This window comes from Solanum dulcamara, chromosome 3 (assembly GCF_947179165.1).
Source record: "Solanum dulcamara chromosome 3, daSolDulc1.2, whole genome shotgun sequence".
NCBI classification, from domain to species: domain Eukaryota; kingdom Viridiplantae; phylum Streptophyta; class Magnoliopsida; order Solanales; family Solanaceae; genus Solanum; species Solanum dulcamara.
Window position 1 is genome coordinate 31,746,581 of NC_077239.1, and position 23,053 is coordinate 31,769,633.

Sequence of the window (23,053 nt, forward strand, 5' to 3'; positions counted from 1 at the left end):
TAGTACTAACCACTATACCATAATACTATCCACAACCACCATCATTTGTGAACACTATCCCAAATTGACATATACAATCACCATCACTAATTGTCATATTAATATTTTAAAATATTTAATTGATATACTATTAGATCAATTCAGTATTTTATTTAAATTTTATATTTATTATTTTTTAAATAAAGAAAATATTTATACATTAAGATGTTTAGAAAATAAATAGTCTTAACTATTTAATATTCAGATTTTAACGTAACATCTTAATATTCAGATGTGCATTCAGATTCAGACAACTAAATCATAATAAAAATAAATAAGGCCTGAATATTGTTAATACTCTCCTACAGGCCTGATTCATTCAGATCTTTTCAGACCCATTAAGAGGCCTTTTAAAAAAAGAAACAAATGAAGTTAATAGGCTGAATCTGAATGGTTTAGATTTAGACCTAAAAACCAAACACATTTAATAGGTTGAATTTGAATGATTAAGATTTAGACTTTCATTAAGTGCAAACAAATGAGGCCTAAGCTCCTCTATTCGCTTCTATTTAGTAATTTATTAATACATAACATACTAAAAAGAAAAATAAGATAAAGAAATTAAAACAATAAAATGCTAAATATAAATAGAGGAGAAAGGCAAATCGATCATTGACCGGCCGATCCTAATCTCCTCTATTCGCTTCTAAATAATAGACTAGATACAAGAGCCTGTACAAGCACGGACCCAATATACATTACTTTATTTGCTTAAATTTATGTGCCATAGATGAAATTCAAAGAGTTAATGAAATTTTTAAATATTTTTGCTATTAATTATTTTGCTTTAGTGTATTTTAACGTAAATTTCAAATAATGTATGTTACTCATTCTGTCCCACTTATTGTGACGCATGTGAAATCTTGAGAGTCAGACAAATTTCTTGATATACTTTTTAAATATTTTAAATTATTAATTATTGTGATTTGTAGTACTCTTAATTAACGTAATTTTTAAATAATATATGTTATTCTCTTTGTCTCAATTTATGTGGCACATGTGAAATTTTGAGAGTTAATCAAACTTTTAATATGTTTTTAAAAATAAAATAAATAATTTACAGTATTCTTAACGCAATTTTAAATAATATATGTTACTTAATCTATCCCAATTTATGTGCCATATGTGAAACTTGGAGGGTTAACCAAGATTTTATATTTTAAAATATTTTAAGTTGTTTGTTATTGCAATTTATAGTATTTTAAAAAAAAATTTAAATATAAAATATATTTAAAAGAAAAGTAAGATAAATAAACTAAATCAAAAAAAATATTAAATATAAAATAAAGGAAATTGAAGGAGAAGGAAAATCGGTCCATCGAAGATGCTAGAAGTAATACATAAATTAGAGTCCGTTTGGATGAGCTTAAAAAAGTAACTTTTATGTATGAAGTGCTTTTAGAATTTTGAAGTGCTCAAAGTTATTTTTATAAATAAGCAGTTGAGTGTTTGAATAAAAATGCTTATGTTGAAAATAAGTGTTTGAATTTTACGATTAAAAGAATAAAAAGGATAATTTAAAAATTTAGTTAAAATATAAGGGATATAAAAGTAATTTTTATGGTCAAACAAAATGGCTTTAAGCATTTAGAAAAAAAAGTTAGAAATACTAACTTTTCATTTTTGACTGTGTTTAAAAACTTTATGATTTAAAGTTAGCATTAAACAAATACGTTCGAAAGCTAAAAAAAAACTTATAAATTGATTTAACCAACTTAAAGCTTATCCAAACGAGCTATTAGTCGTTATGAAAGATTAGTAAAGTAGAAATACAAATGATATATGAGTGTCTGCATAGAACGAAGGCGGGTAGCAGAGAGAAGTAAAGCGTAAAGCAGAGGGGTGGAAAGTGCAATTAGAAAAAGTTGTTGTTATCTTCTTCTCCGCCCACCTGACCTGTCCTTTAACCTCTATCCTCTTCTTCCAAACTCTCTACTACTTGGTTAAACCCTATTTCACAACATAATCTTCTCGTCTCAATTCTCCAACTAGTGTAGTAGTAGTAGAACCAGAAGAGATAAATATGAACCCATCATCACTTCTCCTCCCTACCAATCAACCTTCTGCAAACACTTTCCTCTCTCCATTTCTCAATCCTACACCTCTCCATCTTACCCCTAAAATCTACCTAAAACGCCGCATTCAATCGACCATCCGTTCATGTTCATCTTCATCTGCCTCTGTTCAGGACAAACCTACTTCGGTTAACCCAGATGTCTTTGGAGGTAAAAAGGAGCTTTCTCCTATTCAATCCCTTGTTGATGCCATGTCACCCCCCATAAGAATAGCTAGCTCCGCTTTGGTATTTGCCGGTGCTATTGCTGCTGGATACGGACTTGGTCTTCGTTTTGGTGGGTCAAGGAATGCTGGGGTCGGTGGTGCTATTGCTCTTGGTGCTGCTGGTGCCGGTGCTGCTTATGCATTGAATTCTTGCGCTCCTGAAGTCGCTGCTATTAATTTGCATAACTATGTAGCGGATTTTGAGGACCCTGCTGCCTTGAACAAGGAAGATATTGAAGCAATTGCCAATAAGTTTGTCCACTATACGCAATTGACTTTTTTTTAAGTTGCTAGACCAGTTTTCACCAACCAAATTATTAATTATTATATGTGTAATCACTTGAATTTGCGACTAATGGAGCTAGTTAAATTAGTTTGGTGCAAGTACCAAGTGTGAGTAAGTTTTTCTCTACTGCAATTCTAGGTAAAAGCTCTACTGCAGAGTATTGGACTATCTGCTTTAATTCCATTTGGCTACGTTATGAGCTTTCACACCCAGCTTCTCATAGTTCTCTAGCTTTTCTAGTTACATTTATCTATTTTTTTGTACCTCTTTTCCTTACCCATTTACTTCTTTTTATCTTTTAGGTATGGTGTCAGCAGACAGAATGAGGCATTCAATGCGGAACTACGAGATATATATTGCCGGTGAGTGATAAAATATCTGCACTCAAGTACTAATTTGTTAACAACTCTCTGGCTGGCACGAAAGCTGCATGTATTACAATTTTTGTATATAAACTAAGACAAAACCTCTTCAATGTAATATGATAATCTGTCTTTTTTCATTTTCGGTTTCTTTTGTTTTTTTCCCCAACTCTGAATTTTTCTTTCTATGAATTGCTTGCTTGGAATAAAAATAGCAGAATTTTACCCTATGAAGCACTTTGTAGGATTAAGTATGGGTTTTTCTCTTGCTACGTCCAAGCATATTTATCTTTCTTCTTTTCCCGAGATGTGTCCTAAAGTGTGTCAACTTTTGCAAATCAAAAGAAGATAGAAAATATTTGTCACCTTTCTGGAATAACAACATCTTGCACATACTTTTCTATAATATTTCAGTTCTTTATGACCCAGAAAGTGTCAAAATTACTAACTTTGTCTTGGTAGATTGACCCAGTTACATTTGAATGCAAAACTGTCCAACTTCTTGTGATACTTGTCTTGGACACCTAAAAGGAATCAAGCAGAGTGTTTTACTGATTCATTTCTAGTGTTTATCTTGAATTGTAATGTTTTTGACTATTTTATTTACCAATGACAAGGAATGACGAACTTATTAGTTTAATCATTGTTAGCTTATCTACCGTTGCTTATGCATCAAATTCTGTTTGTGTTCAGGTATGTATCTGCTGTCCTTCCTACCAGTACTGAAGAACTTAGAGGCGATGAAGTTGATAAAATAATCAAATTTAAAAATGCATTGGGAATTGATGATCCAGATGCAGCAGATATGCATATGGAGGTAACTTGAAGTATTCATCTGATTCTATACCTCAGAATTATAAAACTTCTAGCTGTGGTTGGCTCAAAGTTAGAACGTTATGTTATTAAATAATTTGTCAAGTGTTAAGAAACTCTTACATGCTGATCTCTCAGATTGGTAGGCGAATCTTCAGGCAAAGACTTGAAACGGGAGATCGTGATGGAGATATGGAGCAACGTCGGGTGGGTCATCTCTTCAAATAGCTTCAATTTCCAAAAACTATACCGCCTTTAGTTATCCAATAACAACAAATGGAACTTGATCATTTTTGACTTTTCCAGTGCAGGCATTTCAGAAGTTGATATATGTCTCAACTCTCGTATTTGGAGAAGCATCTTCTTTCCTTTTACCTTGGAAACGTGTTTTCAAGGTTACTGATTCCCAGGTAACGGATAATTTGATCTCTCTCTGCCTTCTTTGTGGAACATTCAGATTGTGCAGTGGCATGCCCTGCTTGTGTGGTTTTAACATTTCTGTATTTTGATTGAGGTTTCTGTCATTTGTCTCTTTCTATGTCCCCTTCATTGATGTAATATTAGATTTCTCTATAGTGTGACTCCCTACTTCCTTTTACCCATTTTAACATTTTTGCCATTAGGTTGAGGTTGCTGTCAGGGACAATGCACAACGGTTGTATGCCTCCAAGCTTAAGTCCGTTGGGCGAGGTAAATTTGGTCTATTGACGCCTTTGAAGGCACTTTTACTTCTAATGTAATCTATTCAGAGAAAATCTTTTTACTAGTTTTCTTTTGCATCCCTGAATAAAACTAATGCTTTTCCATAAACTTCCAAACTACTTGCCAATGTTCTTGGGTTTGTTTTCTAAATTTTTCATTCTCTATTGTGGTGATTTTAATAAATCAGTTTATGTGCTTAAATTTGGCTGTTTTGTGGTGTGTGATGCTTAATCCCGAATAAAGATGAATCGTACCATGAGGCTCTTTATGTGGCATGGGTTTGGTATGTTCTATTTGTGCACTGAGTAGAGATTTTATTTAAGTCTTTCTGTCACTTCAAATTTCTCCGCGTTTAGTGATATATCCTGTTGGTTTATGGGTTTTGAGGGCCTTCTGATGATAGCTCTTGAATCTAGACATCTCGTTGTTGCTTAGTGTAGAGTGAGTCTTTGTATGAATTCCACCAATCTTATATGGAAAATGCTAATCCTTTCATTATTTCCACGAACTCCACTCGTAGTAGCATATATCTTGAAATTCTATATTATGGTGGTGTCGGGGTGAATTTCACTTGTTTTTTCATGATTTAATTCCTCCACTGCACTTCAGAGGTTTTGCATGGTTGATTTAACTACTTGACATGTTCCAGATATTGATGTGAACCAGCTGGTCAGTTTGAGAGAAGCACAGCTTGCATATCGACTGTCCGACGAGGTAGTGCCTAAAAAATGATCATAATTCTACTTCATATCCCTGTAGATATATATTTTTCTCCTCGAAAAAGGAAATAAGATTGCTATGAATTTGTTGCACAATTTTCATGATTGAATTTACTTTGTCCATGTATTCTGTCATGAAATATATGCACAATCATGACCATTTCTTTCTGTTTGCAGCTTGCACATGAGATGTTTAAGGAGCATGCAAGAAAGTTTGTTGAGAAAATCATATCAACTGCTGTTGGCATATTGAAGTCAAGGACAAGAGCAACGTAAGGTCTTTAAGTATATTTAACTTATTAAAAAGGGAACTTTGATTTTGCTGGATAAATTTTTACCAAGCATTTCTAGGTAATAGAAATGGGATTACTCCTATAATTTCTAGCATGACATAATTTACCATATTCTTTGCTTGTATCATTTGTTTAATGCAAACTGATTGGGGCCGTTCAGCAGGGAACCCACACGTGTCATTGAGGAAATTGATAAGGTATTGTCATATAATAATTTGCTAATCTCACTGAAGAACCATGCTGATGCGAGTCGCTTTGCTCCTGGCATTGGGCCAGTTTCCTTAGTAGGTATGTATGTCAATGATCTTGTCTGACTTCTTCTTATAGAACTTGTTAGAAGTCGCGGGTTTCTATCAAGTCTTAAGTGAAATCCTTTGATGGAACTCTTTTCTTTCACCTATTTGTTGTTTGTATCTCAGTTTGTTAGCTGGAGTTAATTTTCCCTTTTCTTTATTCTTTTTTTTCCTGCTCCTTCAGGAGGGGAGTATGACGGTGATAGGAAGATGGATGAACTAAAACTTCTCTACAGGGCATATGTTACAGATTCTTTGTCAAGTGGTCGGATGGAAGAAGACAAGGTAGGTGGTTTAATTTCTATCTCCTTCATTCCTTCTGCTTTGCAGTTTTTTTGGAATTCTCATTTTCTACTTGTCTGCCATTTTGGCGGTAAATTTGAATTTCTTTCTGCTTTGGCTCATACATTTGTCGAACTAAGTGCATGGACTGGAAGTTACAGGCACATACTCCTTTTCTCTTATCCAGCTTCAATATGTAATTCTGGTGTTGGTAGACAAATAATGGGGATACTAGTGGATTTGTTTTTCCAATGGAAAATGGCTTGTCCCCACTCCTTGTGTCTATAATTGGATAGGAGCAGACACATTCTTCTCTTTTCCAGTTTTTCTGTGGTCGAAATGTTGATATAGAAAGACAGAATGTCCCTCCATTTTTACTCCCTTTTCTTTTATCTCTTGTCCTCCTGTAATGATCCCTCTTTGTTCTGTAATGAACTAGAAGCAAAAAATGGAAGATGCGGAGAAAACAAGCACAAAGTTGTGGTTGTGGACCAAAATTATAAGTTGTTGAATCAAGAGTATTGGTATGACCGTAATGTTTGGAAAATAGAAACACAAGTGGATGCCCTGGTACACTGTGCAAGCTGGATTCAAAGTAAGCTTTGACGTTGTCAAGTGGGATTCTTTTATTAATGTGCTCAATGAAATGGGTCTCAACTCTCGAGACAATGGACCAGATGGATTCTTTTTTTATTCTGATGAAGTAAGATGTTATATTAGCAAGGCATCAAGTGAGTGCAGAGTAGTTACATAAGAGAGTCATGGTTAACTCCTGAGAACAAAAACTTCTTTTCTATGTCAGGGAGTTAACCAGAAAGAAAAAATATGGTCTCTAAACCCTAGTGAGGTAGCTGATGAAATCTAAAAAGGGGGAATTATATCATTTACAGGGGATAGATTGAGGACAAGATGGATTCGTTTTTGCATAAGCACATTTAGGGTTTTTTATGGTCAAAAGCCTAAATATGTCATTCAACCAAAAGTGTCAAACTTAACTGCCACCCCATTTGACTCAAGTCGCCTCCCTTATACTCTTTCTATACAAACGACTATAAGCAGAACAATTTGCTAACAATGTAAAAATAACTTTTAACAGTTAACTATTAGCTATACTGGGTAGTGTTAAGCTGTTCTAGCTTTGCTAACCATTTGCTGTGTCTTTATCCCTCTATGTGCATCTGGACTGCTATTTCTCAAACCCTTTGTGTACACCTTGTGGTCTGGTTTCTGAATCTCCTGCCATTTCTCTCAGCCTATATCTGGTACTCTCTGCTGCAGCAAAACAGAATTCCAACATTCCTGCTTGTGGTCTGCTATTGCTGATCCTTTGAGTTAGCCATTGAACTTCCTGATTCCAGTCGCCAATAGACCTAGTGTAGTCCAACCATTTCACAAGAGATGACCGTATGAATGCAAAGTATGAGCAATCAAAAAACAGGTGATCTGGTGTCTCCTCCACTTAATCATTGCATAGTACACAATCAATGGACACTACTATTCCCCATTTCTGCACTCTATCCACTGTTGACAGTCTTCTACGTAAAGTCAACCATAGTATGAACTGCTTCCTTGGGATCTGCCTTGAACCAACACCAATTTAATCCATGTGACTTTAGGGTGTTGTGGCATATTGCCAGATACGCCTTCTTGATACTATACCCCTTTGAGTCAGTAAGTACTTGTAGCTTATCATGTTAGGTACTACCATAATCAACTCCTGGCATGAAAAATTTTCCTCAATAATCAGCAGGACTGTTTATTTTTCAAATTTATCCTCAATAATAATTATTTTTTCTCTAAATTGTTTTCAAATAAATATTAACTTATGAAAAATGTTCATGTGCTTTGATCTAAAATAGAGAGATTATATTTTATTTTCTCTAGAGTGAAATCTAATTGTAAAGGGTAAAAAAAAAATGATATTTTGCTAAGGAGTTTTCTTTAAAATTGAAAGTCATCCCCAACAGGCTAGCAACACGATAGTTTTTCCACTAAATCAATACACCTAAAAATATAATTAAACCACATAATTTATATCATAATTAGAAATTAAATGCAAAAAATGGGGGGGGGGGGAAGGGGGAATATACTATGCCCTATATAATCGTTCTGGAAAAATGTCTATTAGCAGACGCTGAATAATCAGTGCACGTATGTGATTTTAAAATTTTAGCTATCCATACAACCAATGTATTGCCCTTCACCTTTTAAAGTATGTGCGTACTTAAAAGTGCAAAGAACCTACAATTAAGGTCGGTTGCAATATCTTAGAACTCTTACCATATATGTTTTTAGACCATATCTTTTTGGATTCCTTAATTTTTAAAATATATTTTTATCCTATATTTTAGGACTCCTTAATTATAAATTTTCCTAATACTTCTTACTGTTTATTTTAGGACTATTTAATTATTAATTTTCATAATACTTCTTACATATATTTTCCTCTTCCTCTTACCATATATTTTAGGGTTCCTTAATTAATTCCTCAATTGCTAATTTTGTTGATACTTTTTACCATATATTTTAGGACTCCATAATTGTTAATTTTTTGATTACTTCTTACCATATATTTTCGTATTCCTCTTAGGATATATTTTAAAACTCCTTAATTATTATTATTTTTAATACTTTTTACCATATATTGTAGGACTCCTTAATTATTAATTTTTCTAAACTTCTTACAATATTATTTAGGACTCTTTAATTTAAAATATTATAAATATAATTAAATAATAATTAGAGGAAAATAGTAACACATTAAAAAGATTCCTACAACTATAGCTACAAAGATGTTTATAGTAACTACAACTGCAACTACATGTTAAAAAGATTCCTACAACTACAAAGATGCTTCAAATGCTATTCCTTTAAACTTCTAAACCTAAAATTGGCCTTCTTTCACAATTCTGGTATTTAATTGATAAATATCCCCCTCTATATTAATAGATTTTATTTTATTCAAAAATGCTTTCAACCTTTTCTTAAGATAATCAAAATATAAATTTTAGCATCTTGTAAGAAGGTAACCGAATCACACAATTTTTTTATGATAAAGTAAATTACCTTGAACAATATAATATTGAAAATTAATCAACTTTATTTCCTTTCGAAAATAAGATCCTGAGACCACAAGTACATGCCATGGACCTAATCAAAAGTTTGTTGAAGAACAATTTCAATCAGATAAACGAAAAATAAAAATAGATTAAATCACAATGAGGACAAACAAAAACATGAATTGAAATATAAGAAAAGAAATTTACAACAATTGACATATGTAAAAATAATTAGAAAGGTGCATGAAAAATTGTGTTTTGCAAATTGAAGTTAAAATACTTAGTAAAGATATGGCAAGAGAAATTCTAACTTGAAGTCTTTAGATATTTTATTCATTTTTAATTTCATAAAAGAAAAAAATTGTGTAAGCGTGTGGCGCCCCCCACCTCCCCCACCAAACAAATTATGCACGCATGAATGATCCAAGATTACTTGAAATCCTTGTTTTAAGAACAAAAAATTATATTATATTATATTACATTTTCACTTAAACATTAATTCTCTTTTTCATATATTTTATGTTAGGACTCTTTTTTCTAATTCTTCTTTTCATATATTTTAGAAGTCTACCTTAATTCTACTAACACTTCTTACCATTTATTTTAGGACTCTTTTATTTTTCTTTCCCATATATTTTAGGAGTCAATATTATAAGATAATCAAATAGAAATTTAATGAAAATTAATTGATTTAGAAGTGTCTCATACACTTAGGAATTCAAGTATTAGTAGAAAACTTTTTCCTAATTTTTTGGACTTTTTTTGGCCATATATATTTTACTGGACATTTTTTTTTTAACCTTTTTGACTATTTGTTTTGGACATTGTTGACTATTTTGGACTTTTTTGGCCATATATATTTTACTGCACGTTTTTTTTTGTTTTTGTGTTTTTTACCTTTTTGCCTTCTTTTTTTTTGGATATTGTTGACTATTTTTTTTGCCTATTTTTGTGGACCTTTTTTTAAAAACCTTTTTGCTTATTATTTTGAAAGTTATTTTACTATATTAAGATTCTTCAAAATTTAAGCATAATAAGAAAATCTTCTCCATTTAATTTTTATTATTTTTGTTATAGTCAATATTTAATATCATTAAAATAATAGTATAATAATTGAAGGAAAATGGGGAAAAGGCGATTTTATCTAAAGCGAAGTCGTTTAATGAAGGGCAAAAAATTCAATCAACATTTTAAGGGTCTTTGTGCTATTAATATAGTATAGATATATGTGCCCACAACACACATAGTTTGTCCTCCTCCTCCTCTACTGCCCAGAGGAGCTTATATATTTCTGCCTTGTTCCATGTTGTGCTGTCTTGGGCTTACAGACTGTCTCCCATGCAATGAAGGCCTCTTTTGAAAAGTCATTGCTCCCCTTCCATAAGAAAGTGCTACACACTGTTGTAACCATAGTAATGATCTTCTTTGGTAACAGGAATATTTGGGCCCAATATGTTTGCATTTCAAGCAACACTCTTCCCTAGCTGTAATCTACCACTGTAAGACGACAACTTGGAGGACCAACATTTGATTCTTGCTATCATTTTTCAACAATAGGCAGATGCTGTTGTATTGAGAGCTTTCTGTTTGAGAGTGGGACTCCCAAGTACTTGAATGGGAGCTCTCCTAATGACAAGTTCAACTCAACAATAATTCTCTCCTTAAATTTAGGAGGGACACCAGCAATATATAAAGAACTTTTCTCCATATTGGCATGCAGGCCTAAGACATCAGAGAAGTGTTTAAAGGTATTGAACAGTAGCTTAATAGAGTCATCTGTCCAACATCTCATTGATATATCATCAGCAAAGCATATATGAATAATACCCAACTTACCACGTCTTTGATGGTACTTGACCTGAGGGTTGTGCTTCAGCTGTTGGAGTGTTTTGGGGAGATATTCCATGGCTAATACAAACAAATATGGGGAAATGGGGTCCCCTTGTCTCAACCCTTTCTTTGCCTGGAACGGTGGAGTCAGACCACCATTAATCTATAAGCTATACTGCACTGCAGTCAGACATTCCAACACTAGATCCATTGCAGGGAGCCCAAATTCTAGTAATACCATCCTCAGAAATGGCCATCTATTGGGTCATATGCTGTTCTAATGTTCACCTTTATAGTACATCTAGGTGACACTCCTTTCTGAGTGTGGCCCTTGACCATCTCATATGCAGTCAGTACATTATCTAAGATGTTTCTACCCTCGATGAAAACTGACTAAGAAGGACTAGCAATATAGCCCACTACAGTTTTTAGTTTGGCAGTTAGTATCTTGGCTATAAGCTTATACAGGGTAGTGCATCAAGCTATTGGCATGTACTCTTTTAACATATGATGGTGCAGTTACTTTAGGCACAAGTGTGACTGTGGTTGTGTTTACACCTTTCAACAATTTACCATTTTCAAAGAACTGTAACACTCCATTAGTAACTTCCTCCCCTATTATTTCCCAGTAAGTATTAAAAAATTCTGCATTATAACCATCAATACCTGGGCTCTTGTCCACTGGCAGGTCCTTCAAGGCCTTCACCACATCCTGGGCAGTCACTGGTTGCAGTAGCTGTTGTTGTTGTTCACTTATAATGCAGGGGCCATTTCTAGGTGTGCATATGTCTATAAAAGGCATGGTTGATGCAGCTTGCCCCAACAAAGTCTGAAAGAACGGGGGAAACTCCTGTTGTATCTGTTCTGGATCAGTCAGCGGGAGAAACTCCTGTTATATCTGTTCTGGATCAGTCAGCTTAGTCCCCTGTTCTGTCTAAATAGAGGATATTTTGTTCCTTGCTTGCCTAGCTTTCAGGTGGACAAAGAAGTACTTGGAATTCCTATCTCCATGCTTAATCCATATAGCCCTAGACTTCTGCTTTAATATCGTTTCACTAACACTTTCCCATTTCTCAAGGGTTTGCACTGTTTTCCTCTTTTCATTGATCAAGTCTTGGTTGAAGAGGTCTGTTGCCATTTCCTCCTGCACCTCCTGGAGTCTCTGCCTCAATTGGATCAATTTCTTTTCTATTGTCAAAAATTCCCAGCCTATTTGAAGATAGAGCTGAAGATGCGCCATAAGACTAATCACCTCTCCCCAATACTTCTTCGGCCTATCTTTTCCTCTCCTCGTCCCCACTATATCCAACTTCTCACACCCTGCTCATTGGGGGCACTAGCACATCTCTTCTTCACATGTCCAAAGCATCTCAACCTTCCTTCCCTCATCTTATCCACCACTCCCACTTTGTTCTACATATCATCACCCCTAATCCTATTGCTCCTAGTATGCCCACTACTCCATTTCAACATTCTCATTTCCACTAATTGCATCTTCTGAACATGAGAGTTCTTAACTGGCCAACACTCTTTTCCTTACAATAACATAACGCCGGTCTAACCACTACTCTATAGAACTTACCTTTACGGTGGTACATTCTTATTGCACAAGACTCCGGATGCAAGCCTCCACTGCATCTATGCCGCCCCAATACAATGTGTGAAATCATCGTCGATCTCCCCATTTCCTTGAATTAGAGACCCAAGAGACTTAAATCTCTCATAGGGACAACTTGCATATCAAGTCTCGCTTCCACGCCTGGCTCATGCGTCACATCACCCTTTGAACTTTTTGATCTTAAACATGCCATATCATTTATAAAAATGGAGTGTTATTGAGGGTATAACTGTAATATGAAATTTAAAACTTACTAAATAAAGATAAAAGTTTTCTTTTTCAGATAGACTAAAAAAGAAAGTTAAAAGATGCAAATTGAAACAGAGAAATTAATTAATTCAGAGTAATTCAACCTTGTGAATGGTTTATGGGTGTAGGCTGGTATAAGTACAATATCTAGTAATGTGATAATAGAGTTTGTTAAATAGCTGCAAGCAGATCAGTCTATTTTCTTCTAAGGCTCTTTGCATGCAAAATTGCAAATCAGTCTATGTTCTTCATTATCACATTAAGGATTACCCTTAGCTTGTTGTGGAACAGATTTCTTATTGTAGAGATGGTATGGGGGACTGTTTGGTCTTTAGACTGATACACTTGTAGGATTGGAGCATATTGAACCTTCCTTGTTTAATGAATGTGCTCAATTGTTTTGCTTCCTAATGAGTTTTCACTTACGTTACATGCCATGGAATCATCCAGATGCTGTAGGCGTTCTCTTGCATCTTCTCTAGGCCATTTGATTTGTTATTCTGTTTATCGTTTAGTTATCTACCTCTGAACCTCAACTTTTCTTCCTCTTGTAGCTTGCCGCTCTGAACCAATTGAGAAATATATTTGGTTTGGGGAAACGAGAAGCAGATACAATCACATTGGATGTCACCTCAAAGGTATACCGTAAACGACTTGCTCAAGCTGTTACCAGTGGTGAATTAGAAGCGGCCGAGAGCAAAGCAGCCCATCTTCAAGATCTTTGTGAAGAATTACATTTTGATCCGCAAAAGGCTCTTGAGATTCATGAAGGTAACACGTGACTTCGATGTGACTTATCTTCTAATGTATAGTGAGTGACATTTTCATGCTTAATTGTCTTATCTAGAGAGGGAAGACATTTCGAAGTAGTCAAGTTTTTAGTCGCACATGAGAGAGGGCAAGAACATGTTGAGGTTATCTGCTCTAGTTTTAGTTGGTTCCGCAGTGAGGAACAATACAAGTGAGGTTTTTAAGTGCAAAATAATGACTCCAAATTCTGTTTTCTACTGTATTACTAAAACCTGATCCTCTATCTGTTCTTGAAACTTGAGGTTTTTCCTTTCCAGGATAGTTGCTTAGAATTGTTAGTTGCCCTCCTTTTCATAAAACCAGCGATTAGCTTTTTCATTAAGCTGGAGTTGAGAATAGCAGTGTTGTTTATAGCACATTCAATGTCATCGGTTTGCTTATCGTCTAATAGTAATTTAATTATATAATTGAACTTCCTAAAGCTAGTTCTGTTGGGTTGAGCACCCTGAGGTCTCAGGTTCAGTTCCCAGTAACACTAGGTGATTTCTTCTCATTTGTTCTAGCCTTGTTAGACAGAGTTATTGGACATAGTTATTTGATATATGTTGCTGGTGGGAGGTGGCTGGAATCCCATGGAATTAGTCGAGGTGCGCGCAAACTGGCGCGGAGACCACGGTTACCAAAAATAATAATAGTTTTTTTTTTGGAGTGTTGCAAGTGAGGATGCAAAACCATTAGAGTGAGTCTTAAGGTTGGAGAACGCTCAAGGGCAACAGCCAAACAGGTAGGCCTGGGGAGGGAATCAGGGAATTGTTGATGTCAGTCCTATTGGCATGTGAACATCGGTGATCGCTTATATGTAGTACCTTGGATTCTGTGCTTCAGTTTAGTTGAGGTATTTTTACACCGAAAATGCCTTTTGCCATCTAAGTAATGCCTTGATGTGTCGTCATGAACTGCTTTTTTTCCAGGTCATGTAAATATGCAACATGTACTTTCCTATGTGCCTGATGCATTCGCCCAGAGCCTTAGATAGCGAAAAGAAAAATCGTGATCTATTGTGTTGTACTGAAAAAGCTTGTCTTTGCCTTTCATTTTCAGAAATCTACAGGCAAAAGCTTCAGCAGCTTGTCGCTGATGGAGAACTTAGTGATGAGGACATGAAGGCATTGGAGCGCCTGCAGGTAATGCTTTGCGTTCCCAAGCAAACAGTTGAAGCTGCTCATGCAGATATCTGTGGCAGTTTATTTGAAAAGGTAATTGTCGCTCCCTTCTCTATTGATATTGCGTCATTTAGTTCAATATTAGTTATGCAGCTGATTGGGCTGTAAAAGAACGAGGCAAACGGTGCTGTGGATTAATAAAATAGTTTGTAGACAGTGTCTTTTCTCTTCTGTTAAATAGCCAAGTGGAGTTTGATATTTTGAGCACTTGCAGTTGCCTTTAGAGATTTGCTGCCAACTCCATTTTAGTTGCTATACGTGCCTCTCCTTTAGATTATGGTAAATTACAATAACTTCCCGTACTGTTTAGAATGTTGATAAAGAGACCTTTGTGCGAGCTTTTAATTGAGGAGATACTTTCAAGTGCGTCTGTCATCCGCAAAGTTACATTTTATTCCCCTGATACCCTTATCGCATGTGTTTCGTGGTGCGTGTGAATAAGTTGGGTCATAAATATTGGGAAAGCTGTTGGGATGAAACACTACTGCTTGTAACCTTTTTTTTTTACTCGTAGGAGCTCCCACCTTTTTGCTCCTTGGTAAGGCTGGAGTTGGAGGGTGCTTACCATCTGAGCAACCCCCTCTTGTCTGATTTGCTTTTACCTATCTTTCCTTCTCCCCCATAGTTTTTGTTCACGTTGACATTCAAATGTGAAACTGCCCTCTGTCAAATGCATTTCTTGTATTCATCTGTTCTGTTTTAGAAAATCCTTGACCTTTTAATGTGGAATTACTTTTCATGTTGATAACTGTTGTTCTAATCTTTTTTTAATGAAAGATTATGATGCTTGATCTAAGTAGGGCTTTTGACCAAAGTGCAGTTTGACTGCTGAAAGTCAAATATGAAAAAAGATTACTGGACATTTCTCTAATTAATATCAACACGTAATAAGCACTTTGACTCTTTCCTAATTTCCCGTAAATTGTTTGCTTCGTTTTCAGAGAAGTGTGTGCTTCACTTCTCCTTTTCACTTAAAGCTCTTATACCTCTGTCACATTTTGCTTTTAGAAAAACTGTTGTACAGTAATCATATTATAAAAAGCCACTTGAGAGATTTTGTATTTTAGATTGGGAGTTAGAGTTTTCAATATTAAAGTGGATTGATCTCTTTCAACTTCTTACAGTGCACAAGGTATTGATTTTAATCTGACTCTTCCTCTCCTCTCAATCAATATAAATATTGTTGGCAGGTGGTTAAGGAAGCAATTGCTTGTGGAATAGATGGTTATGATACCGAGACCAAAAATTCTGTGAGGAAGGCAGCATATGGTTTACGATTAACCAGGGAGGTTGCCATGACTATTGCTAGTAAGGCAGTAAGTATCAGGATGCTAATTCTGGTTTATGGGTTGTAAAATTTCTTTGATTCCACTACATACATATACCTCGATATATTTCTAATTACATTCAATGGCTTCACAAACACAGGTCAGAAAGATTTTCATCACTTACATTCAGAGGGCCAGAGGAGCTGGAAGCCGCACTGAATCAGCCAAAGAACTGAAAAAAATGATAGCCTTTAATAGTTTTGTTGTGTCTCAACTAGTTGCGGACATTAAGGGTGAATCATCTGATACACCACCAGAAGAGACTCCAGAGGAACAGATTCAACAAATCGAAGAGGAGGATGAGGAGTGGGAGTCCTTGCAATCACTAAGAAAAGTAAAACCCAGCAAGGATAATTTGAGAAAGGAAATCCAGACCGAGATTACTCTCAAGGATGATCTTCCGGAAAGAGACAGAACAGAACTTTACAAGACATACTTGCTCTTTTGTCTAACTGGGCAAGTTACTAGAATTCCTTTTGGGGTCCAGATCACCACAAAGAAGGATGACTCTGAATATGTTTTTCTAAGTCAACTTGGTAGCATCCTTGGGTTGACTGATAATGAGATTGTTGGAGTGCACCAAAATTTAGCTGAGCAGGCTTTTAGGCAACAAGCAGAGGTGATCTTAGCTGATGGACAGATAACGAAGGCCAAAATGGTACAGCTCAATGAGTTGCAGAAGAATGTTGGCTTGCCGCCACAGTATGCTCAGAATATAATAAAGAGCATCACAACAACAAAACTGGCGGCAGCCCTTGAAACTGCTGTTGCTCAGGGAAGGCTGAGCATTAAGGAGATTAGAGAATTGAAAGAGTCCTCAGTAGACATAAACACCATGATATCCGAAAGTTTACGTGAGAATCTTTTCAAAAAGACTCTGGATGATATCTTCTCATCTGGTACTGGCGAGTTTGACGAAGCAGAGGTATATGAGAATATCCCAAAAGATCTTAATATAAATGCTGAGAAGGCCAAAAAAGTTGTTCATGAACTAGCTCGTAGCAGATTATCGAACTCACTTATTCAGGCCGTGTCACTTTTGAGGCAGAGAAATCATAAAGCATTGGTATGAATTTTATCTTAAGATGGCTGTTGGTTTTGGTTGAATCATGCCATATATGTTTGTTGAAGTTTTAGTGCTGCCTCTATCTGTGTTTTGTAGGTTTCTTCTCTCAATGATTTGTTAGCTTGTGACAAGGCCGTTCCTGCAACCCCATTATCTTGGGAGGTACCAGAAGAACTGGCTGATCTATTCATCGTATATTTGAAGAGTGATCCCCCACCAGAAAAGTTGTCCAGGTTACAGTATCTGTTAGATATAAGTGATTCAACAGCAGAAACATTGAGATCTGTGAAGGATAGAGCACTACCAAATGGGGCAGGAGAAGAGGAGTTTGTATTTTGATTCTCTTATAGCTACTGATAAATGTTCGTATATTGTAGACGGGGAGAGACGGTTGCAGGTATTTTTTGTTGTTTAATGTAAGTGAGGTGTATCTTTTTGCAGTGCTTTTAAGATGTGAGCTAGAATCATTGGGGTCTCATAGTTACAAGCTATAGATCCGAAGGAAATTCAAGTGTACCAGTACAAAGATCTGATGTCGTTTGTGTATCAAAGACGAAATGAACTCCTTAGAGAGAAAAATGATCAAAATAGTCCTTGACCGATAGAGTCCTAAATAAATATACAACTAACGATGAAGGGGAAAATATCTGCTGTGAAACTTGGACGTTATTTTTCTTATCCCACTATTTTGTCTCTCTCCTGACAATCGTGCCGGCATTATCTTTGAAGAGCATATATACATCATTACCAACCTTTTACTATCAAACAACCGTGTTCATAACATCGCTTCCAACATGAACAATTTTCATGCCAAACATCATAAATTTGTCAACTTATAAAACTAACTTGCTTGGAGGATCTCCAAGTTGGTTGTAAATTAATTGTGAGGTCTAAGCATTTGAACTCCATTTCCCCCATCACGATTCATGACTACTACTGCTACTATACATCACTTCCAGGGGAGGGGAATAGAAATTGAAGGGAAAGGTACACAAATTATTCATTTGGACCTATTTAAGTATGCGTTTTTCCCCAGATGGATTTTTAATTTCAGAAACTGCCTGTGCGCTTCAAAATGAGGGTTAAGTGTACAAATGCCCCTCCTAAAGGCTAGTCTTGATATTTTGCCACCTAAAGAAAAGTCTTATAAAAAAAGCCTTCATTTATTTAATAAAAATTCTTTGGGAAAAATTTTCCTCCAAATCTAACAAAATAAAGGAAGCTTGTATTTTAATAACTAAATTAAACTTAAAAAGTTATATTTCTTTTTTTTTCTTTCTCTCTTTTTTCGTCTCGTTTTTATCCTTTCTTTTCCTTTCTGTTACTTTCATTCGTTTTCTTTTTTTCTATGTTTCTTTCTTTCTTTTTGTATTTTTTTAAATTATGGAACTAAACTTTTGTATCTATTTTATATATTTTGTATTTCTTTTAAATAAAATTTATCCATAGATTAAAGATATATTTTTTTAATATTTTCTATTTTTAAATTTAATATATAAAAATTTAATATATATCTATATTATTATAAAAGCACAAATATAAATGTTGATTGACCAAAATATCCACTAAAAGTCGATTTACTAATTTAACCTTTTAAGTTATTATTTTCTCTATCTAAAAAATTACTAATGAGTATACATATAATTTTATCCTAGGAATAAACAAAACATATTTCTATTATGATTAAGTTTATTGTAGGATATATATAATCCTATTAATACTAGGAGCTTAACATTAATTTTATTTCAAGTAAATTATGAGTAGGGAATTTCTACACGTTTAATAATATTGGTCGACCAAAATATCCATTAAATATTAAACGAATTTTATATTCTTAAGGAGTAAATATTTAATAGTTATAACTTTGATTAGTTTCAAAGTTCTACATATTTACATAATAATTAAATAATAATTATTTTAAAAAAAATAGTAAATGATAATTTTGTCTATTGTAGAAAAATAGTAAATAATAATTTTATCTATTATAGAGTTTTTCAATAAAGGCAATGTTCAATCAACAATTCAATGACATACAACCTTCCATCATTAATCTTTTTTCCTAAATTTAATGTGATTCGAGACTCTACTCCTGAATTTAGGGTCGGATCTCAATTTGAGTGTTGGATTCCGAGCCAGAAATCGAGGTAAGATTTTGAGGTGTCAGGGTTGGGTCCTGAGTTAGGTGTCAGGGTGGGGTTTCGTGTTGGGTGTCGAAGCCGAATTTCAGATCGAGAGTCGAGGTCGGGTCTCAAATTAAGTATCAGAGTGGGTCCTTAAATCGATCGTTGGGGTCGAGTGTCAGAATTAGATCCCGATTTGAAAGTCGAATCTCGTGGTCGGGTCCTGATCCGGAAGTTGGGTCCCGAATCAAAAGTTGAAGTCGGGTCTTATGTTGGAAGTTGGGATTGAGTCTTAGGTCAGATTTGGGGTCAGATCCCGATTCGCAAGTTAGATCTAGAGTTTGAAGTTGGGGTCAAATCTCGAGTCGAAAGTCAGATCGGATCAGGAGTCGAAAGTTGGGATCGGTCTCTTGTCGGATGTTAGGGTCGAGTGGGATTAGATCCCGATTTGAAAATTAGGTGTAGGGTCAAATCTCAGGTCGGAAGTCATGTCCCGATTTGAAATTTAGATTGGGTCCTAGGTTTGTAGTTGGTGTCAGAAGTGCGGCTCCAAATCAGTGTCGGATATCAAGTGTCGAGGTTGAATGTCGGGATTGAGTTTTGAATCAAGTCCAGAGTCGAATATCAAGATAGGATCTCGAGTCAAAACTCAAATCTCGGGCTGAGTCCTGGAACAAGTGTTAGATCGAAAAATTGGTCGAGAGTTAGGATCGAGTCTTGGTCCAAAAGTAGAGTCCCAATTTAGGTGTTAGGTGTCGAGGTCGGATGTCGGGGTCGATTCTTGAGTTAGGTGTGAGGATAGGACTCTGAATTAGTCATTAGAGTTTTTTTTTCTATAATAATTACTAGGGAGTTACGTGCGAAACACGTTCATAGAGTTTGAAATTTCACGAGGTACTCTATAATTCTTGCTTTAAAGGCAATACTTTACATTTCATGGGCAAGAGTTTATACTGTCTTTTTGTGTCTTGATTTATGAAATACTCTATAAGTCTTGCCTTAGAGGAAAAACTTAGACCAAGAACTTCACAAGTCATGCCCCATGGTCAAGATTTGACTACATTGTGTCTTGATTTATCATATGCACTATAACTCTTGCCTCTTAGCCTAAGGACTTTCAAATAACAAGTTAAGCCCCATGGGTAAGATTTGACGATATCACATTGTGTTTTGATTTATGAGATACTCTATAACTATTGCCCTAAAGGTAAGATTTATTAGTCCAAGGACTACCAAATAATAAGTTAAGTTTCATGGGTAAGACTTGAAACTACCACATTATGTATTGATATATTAGATACTCTATAACTCTTGCCTTAGAGTCAAGACTTAGACGAAGAACTTCATAAGTTATACCCTATGGTCAAGACTTGACACTACTGCATTGTGTCTTGATTTATCATATGCTCTATAACTCTTGTATCTTAGACCAAAGACTTCCATACAACAAGTTAAGCCCCATGGGCAAGACTTAACACCAGCACATCATATTTGATTTATTAGATGTTCTATAACTCTTACTTTAGAGGCAAGACTTAGATGAAAAACTTCATAAGTTACGCTACATGGTCAAGATTTGACACTACTACATTGTGTCTTGAGTTATCATATGCACTATAACTCTTGCCTCTTAGCCTAAGGACTTCCAAATAACAAGTTAAGCCCCATGGGTAAGACTTGACGATATCACATTATATTTTGATTTATGAGATGCTCTATAACTATTGCCCAAAAGGTAAGATTTGTTAGTCCAGGGACTAAGTTAAGCCTCATGGGCAAGACTTGACACTACCACATTATGTATTGATTTATTAGATCTCTCTATAATTTTTGCCTTAGAGGCAAGATTTAGGCCAAGAACTTCACAAGCTACGCCTCATGGGCAAGACTTAACACTACTACGTACATTATGTCTTGATTTATCATATGCTCTATAACTCTTGTCTCTTAATCCAAGGACTTTCAAACAACAAGTTAATTAAGCCCAATGGGCAAGACTTGACAACATCACGTTGTGTTTTGATTTATGAGACACTTTATAACTATTGTCCTAGAGGTAAGATTTGTTAGTCAGAGGACTTTCAAGCAACAAGTTAAGCCCCATGAGCAAGACTTGACAATACCACATTATGTATTGATTTATTAGATGTTTTATAGCTCTTGCCTTAGAGGCAAGACTTAGCCTAAGGACTTCAAAGAATAAGTTGCGCCTCATGGGTAATATTTTATAATATTTTTACTAAATCTAACTTATGGAGAATACAATAACTTTTTCCTTAGAGGTAGAACATAGCTAAAGGGCTAAAAAAATATATGTCTCATGCGCAATAGTTTGCACTATTTCACTATGCCTACATTATGAGATGCTCTATAACTCTTGTCTTAGAGGCAAGACTTATACCAAGATTTAAAATAACAAGTTACTCCCTATAGACAAAACTTGATACTACCACATTATGTCTTAATTTATTAAATGCTCTATAACTCTTGCCTTAGAGGCAAGACTTATCCAAAGGACTTTCAAATTACAAGTTGCGCTTCATGGACAACAATTTTCACTATTTTTACTAAGTGAAATTTATGAGGAACACAATAACTTTTGTCTTAGAAGCAATGAGAAAAAGACAATTATTTTAGAAGTATAGAAAAAAAGAAAAAGAAAAAGAAAAGAAAACAAAAAAGAAAAAACAAATTTTAAAAAGAAAAAACAATTAAAAAATAAAGAAAAAAAATAGAAGTTAAGAAAATTTAAAAAAAAGGAAAAAGGAAAAAGAGAGAAAAAAATAAAAAAAGAAATTAAAGAGAAGAGAAAAAAATAATAAATAAAAATAAATAAAGAAAGAGAAAAATAAAAAGAAAAAAATAAGAAAAAAGTTGAGAGGCAATTGAGCATGGAGAGGTTAAAAAATATTTAAGGTGTAGAGGACAAAAATGTACTTTGACTCAACTTAAAATGTAAGGAAGAACATTTTTGTAAGACTTCTCTTATGAGGGGCAAAAAGTCAAGACCACTGCATTTGAGGGACATCCTATATAATTTCCTGTCAAAATGAGAGGGATTTTATACTTTATATATATAAAAAATAAGGCCCATAATTACAAAGCATAGTAGGAGATTTTCGTTTATAATTCATAGCAATAAATTTTTGCAAAACCTATACAAGAGAAATGAACTACCCAATTATACTCAAAATCAAGAATTTTCTTTCTTAATTTAGGGCTAATTTTTTTTCTTTCTTATTTATAATCGAAAATTTCTTCCCTAATTTATGTTTGAAATTTTCTCTCTCACATCCAAATCAATATTATACCTTGAATATCTTTATTTTATTTGCCGAATAATGTAAAGCCCAAGGACTTTTTTTTCTAATTTTGGATCTAATTCAAAAGAAAGTTGTTAGCCGAAGCTCGTCAAAGGGCGCTCGAGCTCGTCAAACTATTCTAAAAAGTATGCTTAGAAGGCAAGGAAAGTCGATGAGATAAAGGGGTTCTTGATGACTCACCAAAGAGATCTCGAGCTCGCCAAATTGTTCTGAAAAGTATGCTCATAGGGCAAGGAAAGTCTACGAGATAAAAAAGGATCTTGGTAACTCGCCTAGTGGGTTCAGCGAGCTAACATCTCTCGCCGAAAGATTTAGAGAAATTGGCAGAAAAAAGAAGAGATTCGAATAAGTCAGCGAGTAAAGGAACCTCGCCAAATAGTTTTGAGAATTTTGGTCGATCAAAGTGCCAAGTAGGTGG

At 34.8% G+C, this 23,053-nt stretch overlaps 1 protein-coding gene across 2 annotated transcripts; it reads left to right on the forward strand.

The window, feature by feature from the left end:
- Positions 1–1,851: 1,851 nt before the first annotated feature.
- Positions 1,852–17,850, forward strand: LOC129882513 (protein TIC110, chloroplastic). Of its 2 annotated transcripts, none has more exons than XM_055956832.1 (15): positions 1,852–2,571; positions 2,908–2,967; positions 3,661–3,784; positions 3,919–3,987; positions 4,092–4,190; positions 4,404–4,470; positions 5,132–5,196; positions 5,379–5,473; positions 5,655–5,782; positions 5,972–6,072; positions 13,380–13,596; positions 14,677–14,831; positions 15,989–16,114; positions 16,227–17,192; positions 17,289–17,850. In XM_055956832.1, the coding sequence occupies exons 1-15, from the start codon at positions 2,063–2,065 to the stop codon at positions 17,529–17,531; spliced, it is 3,024 nt and encodes a 1,007-aa protein (XP_055812807.1). In that variant the 5' UTR covers positions 1,852–2,062; the 3' UTR covers positions 17,532–17,850. The 2 variants fall into 2 exon arrangements, with proteins under 2 accessions (XP_055812807.1, XP_055812808.1); XM_055956833.1 differs by having other exon boundaries at positions 5,658–5,782.
- Positions 17,851–23,053: the final 5,203 nt, after the last annotated feature.

Coding starts and splice junctions, on each gene's coding strand:
- LOC129882513 (XM_055956832.1), top strand. CDS start 2,063: ATGAACCCATCATCACTTCTCCTCCCTACCAATCAACCTTCTGCAAAC. Junction 4,471..5,131: donor GCTTAAGTCCGTTGGGCGAG/GTAAATTTGGTC, acceptor GACATGTTCCAG/ATATTGATGTGAACCAGCTG. Junction 6,073..13,379: donor GTCGGATGGAAGAAGACAAG/GTAGGTGGTTTA, acceptor TTCCTCTTGTAG/CTTGCCGCTCTGAACCAATT.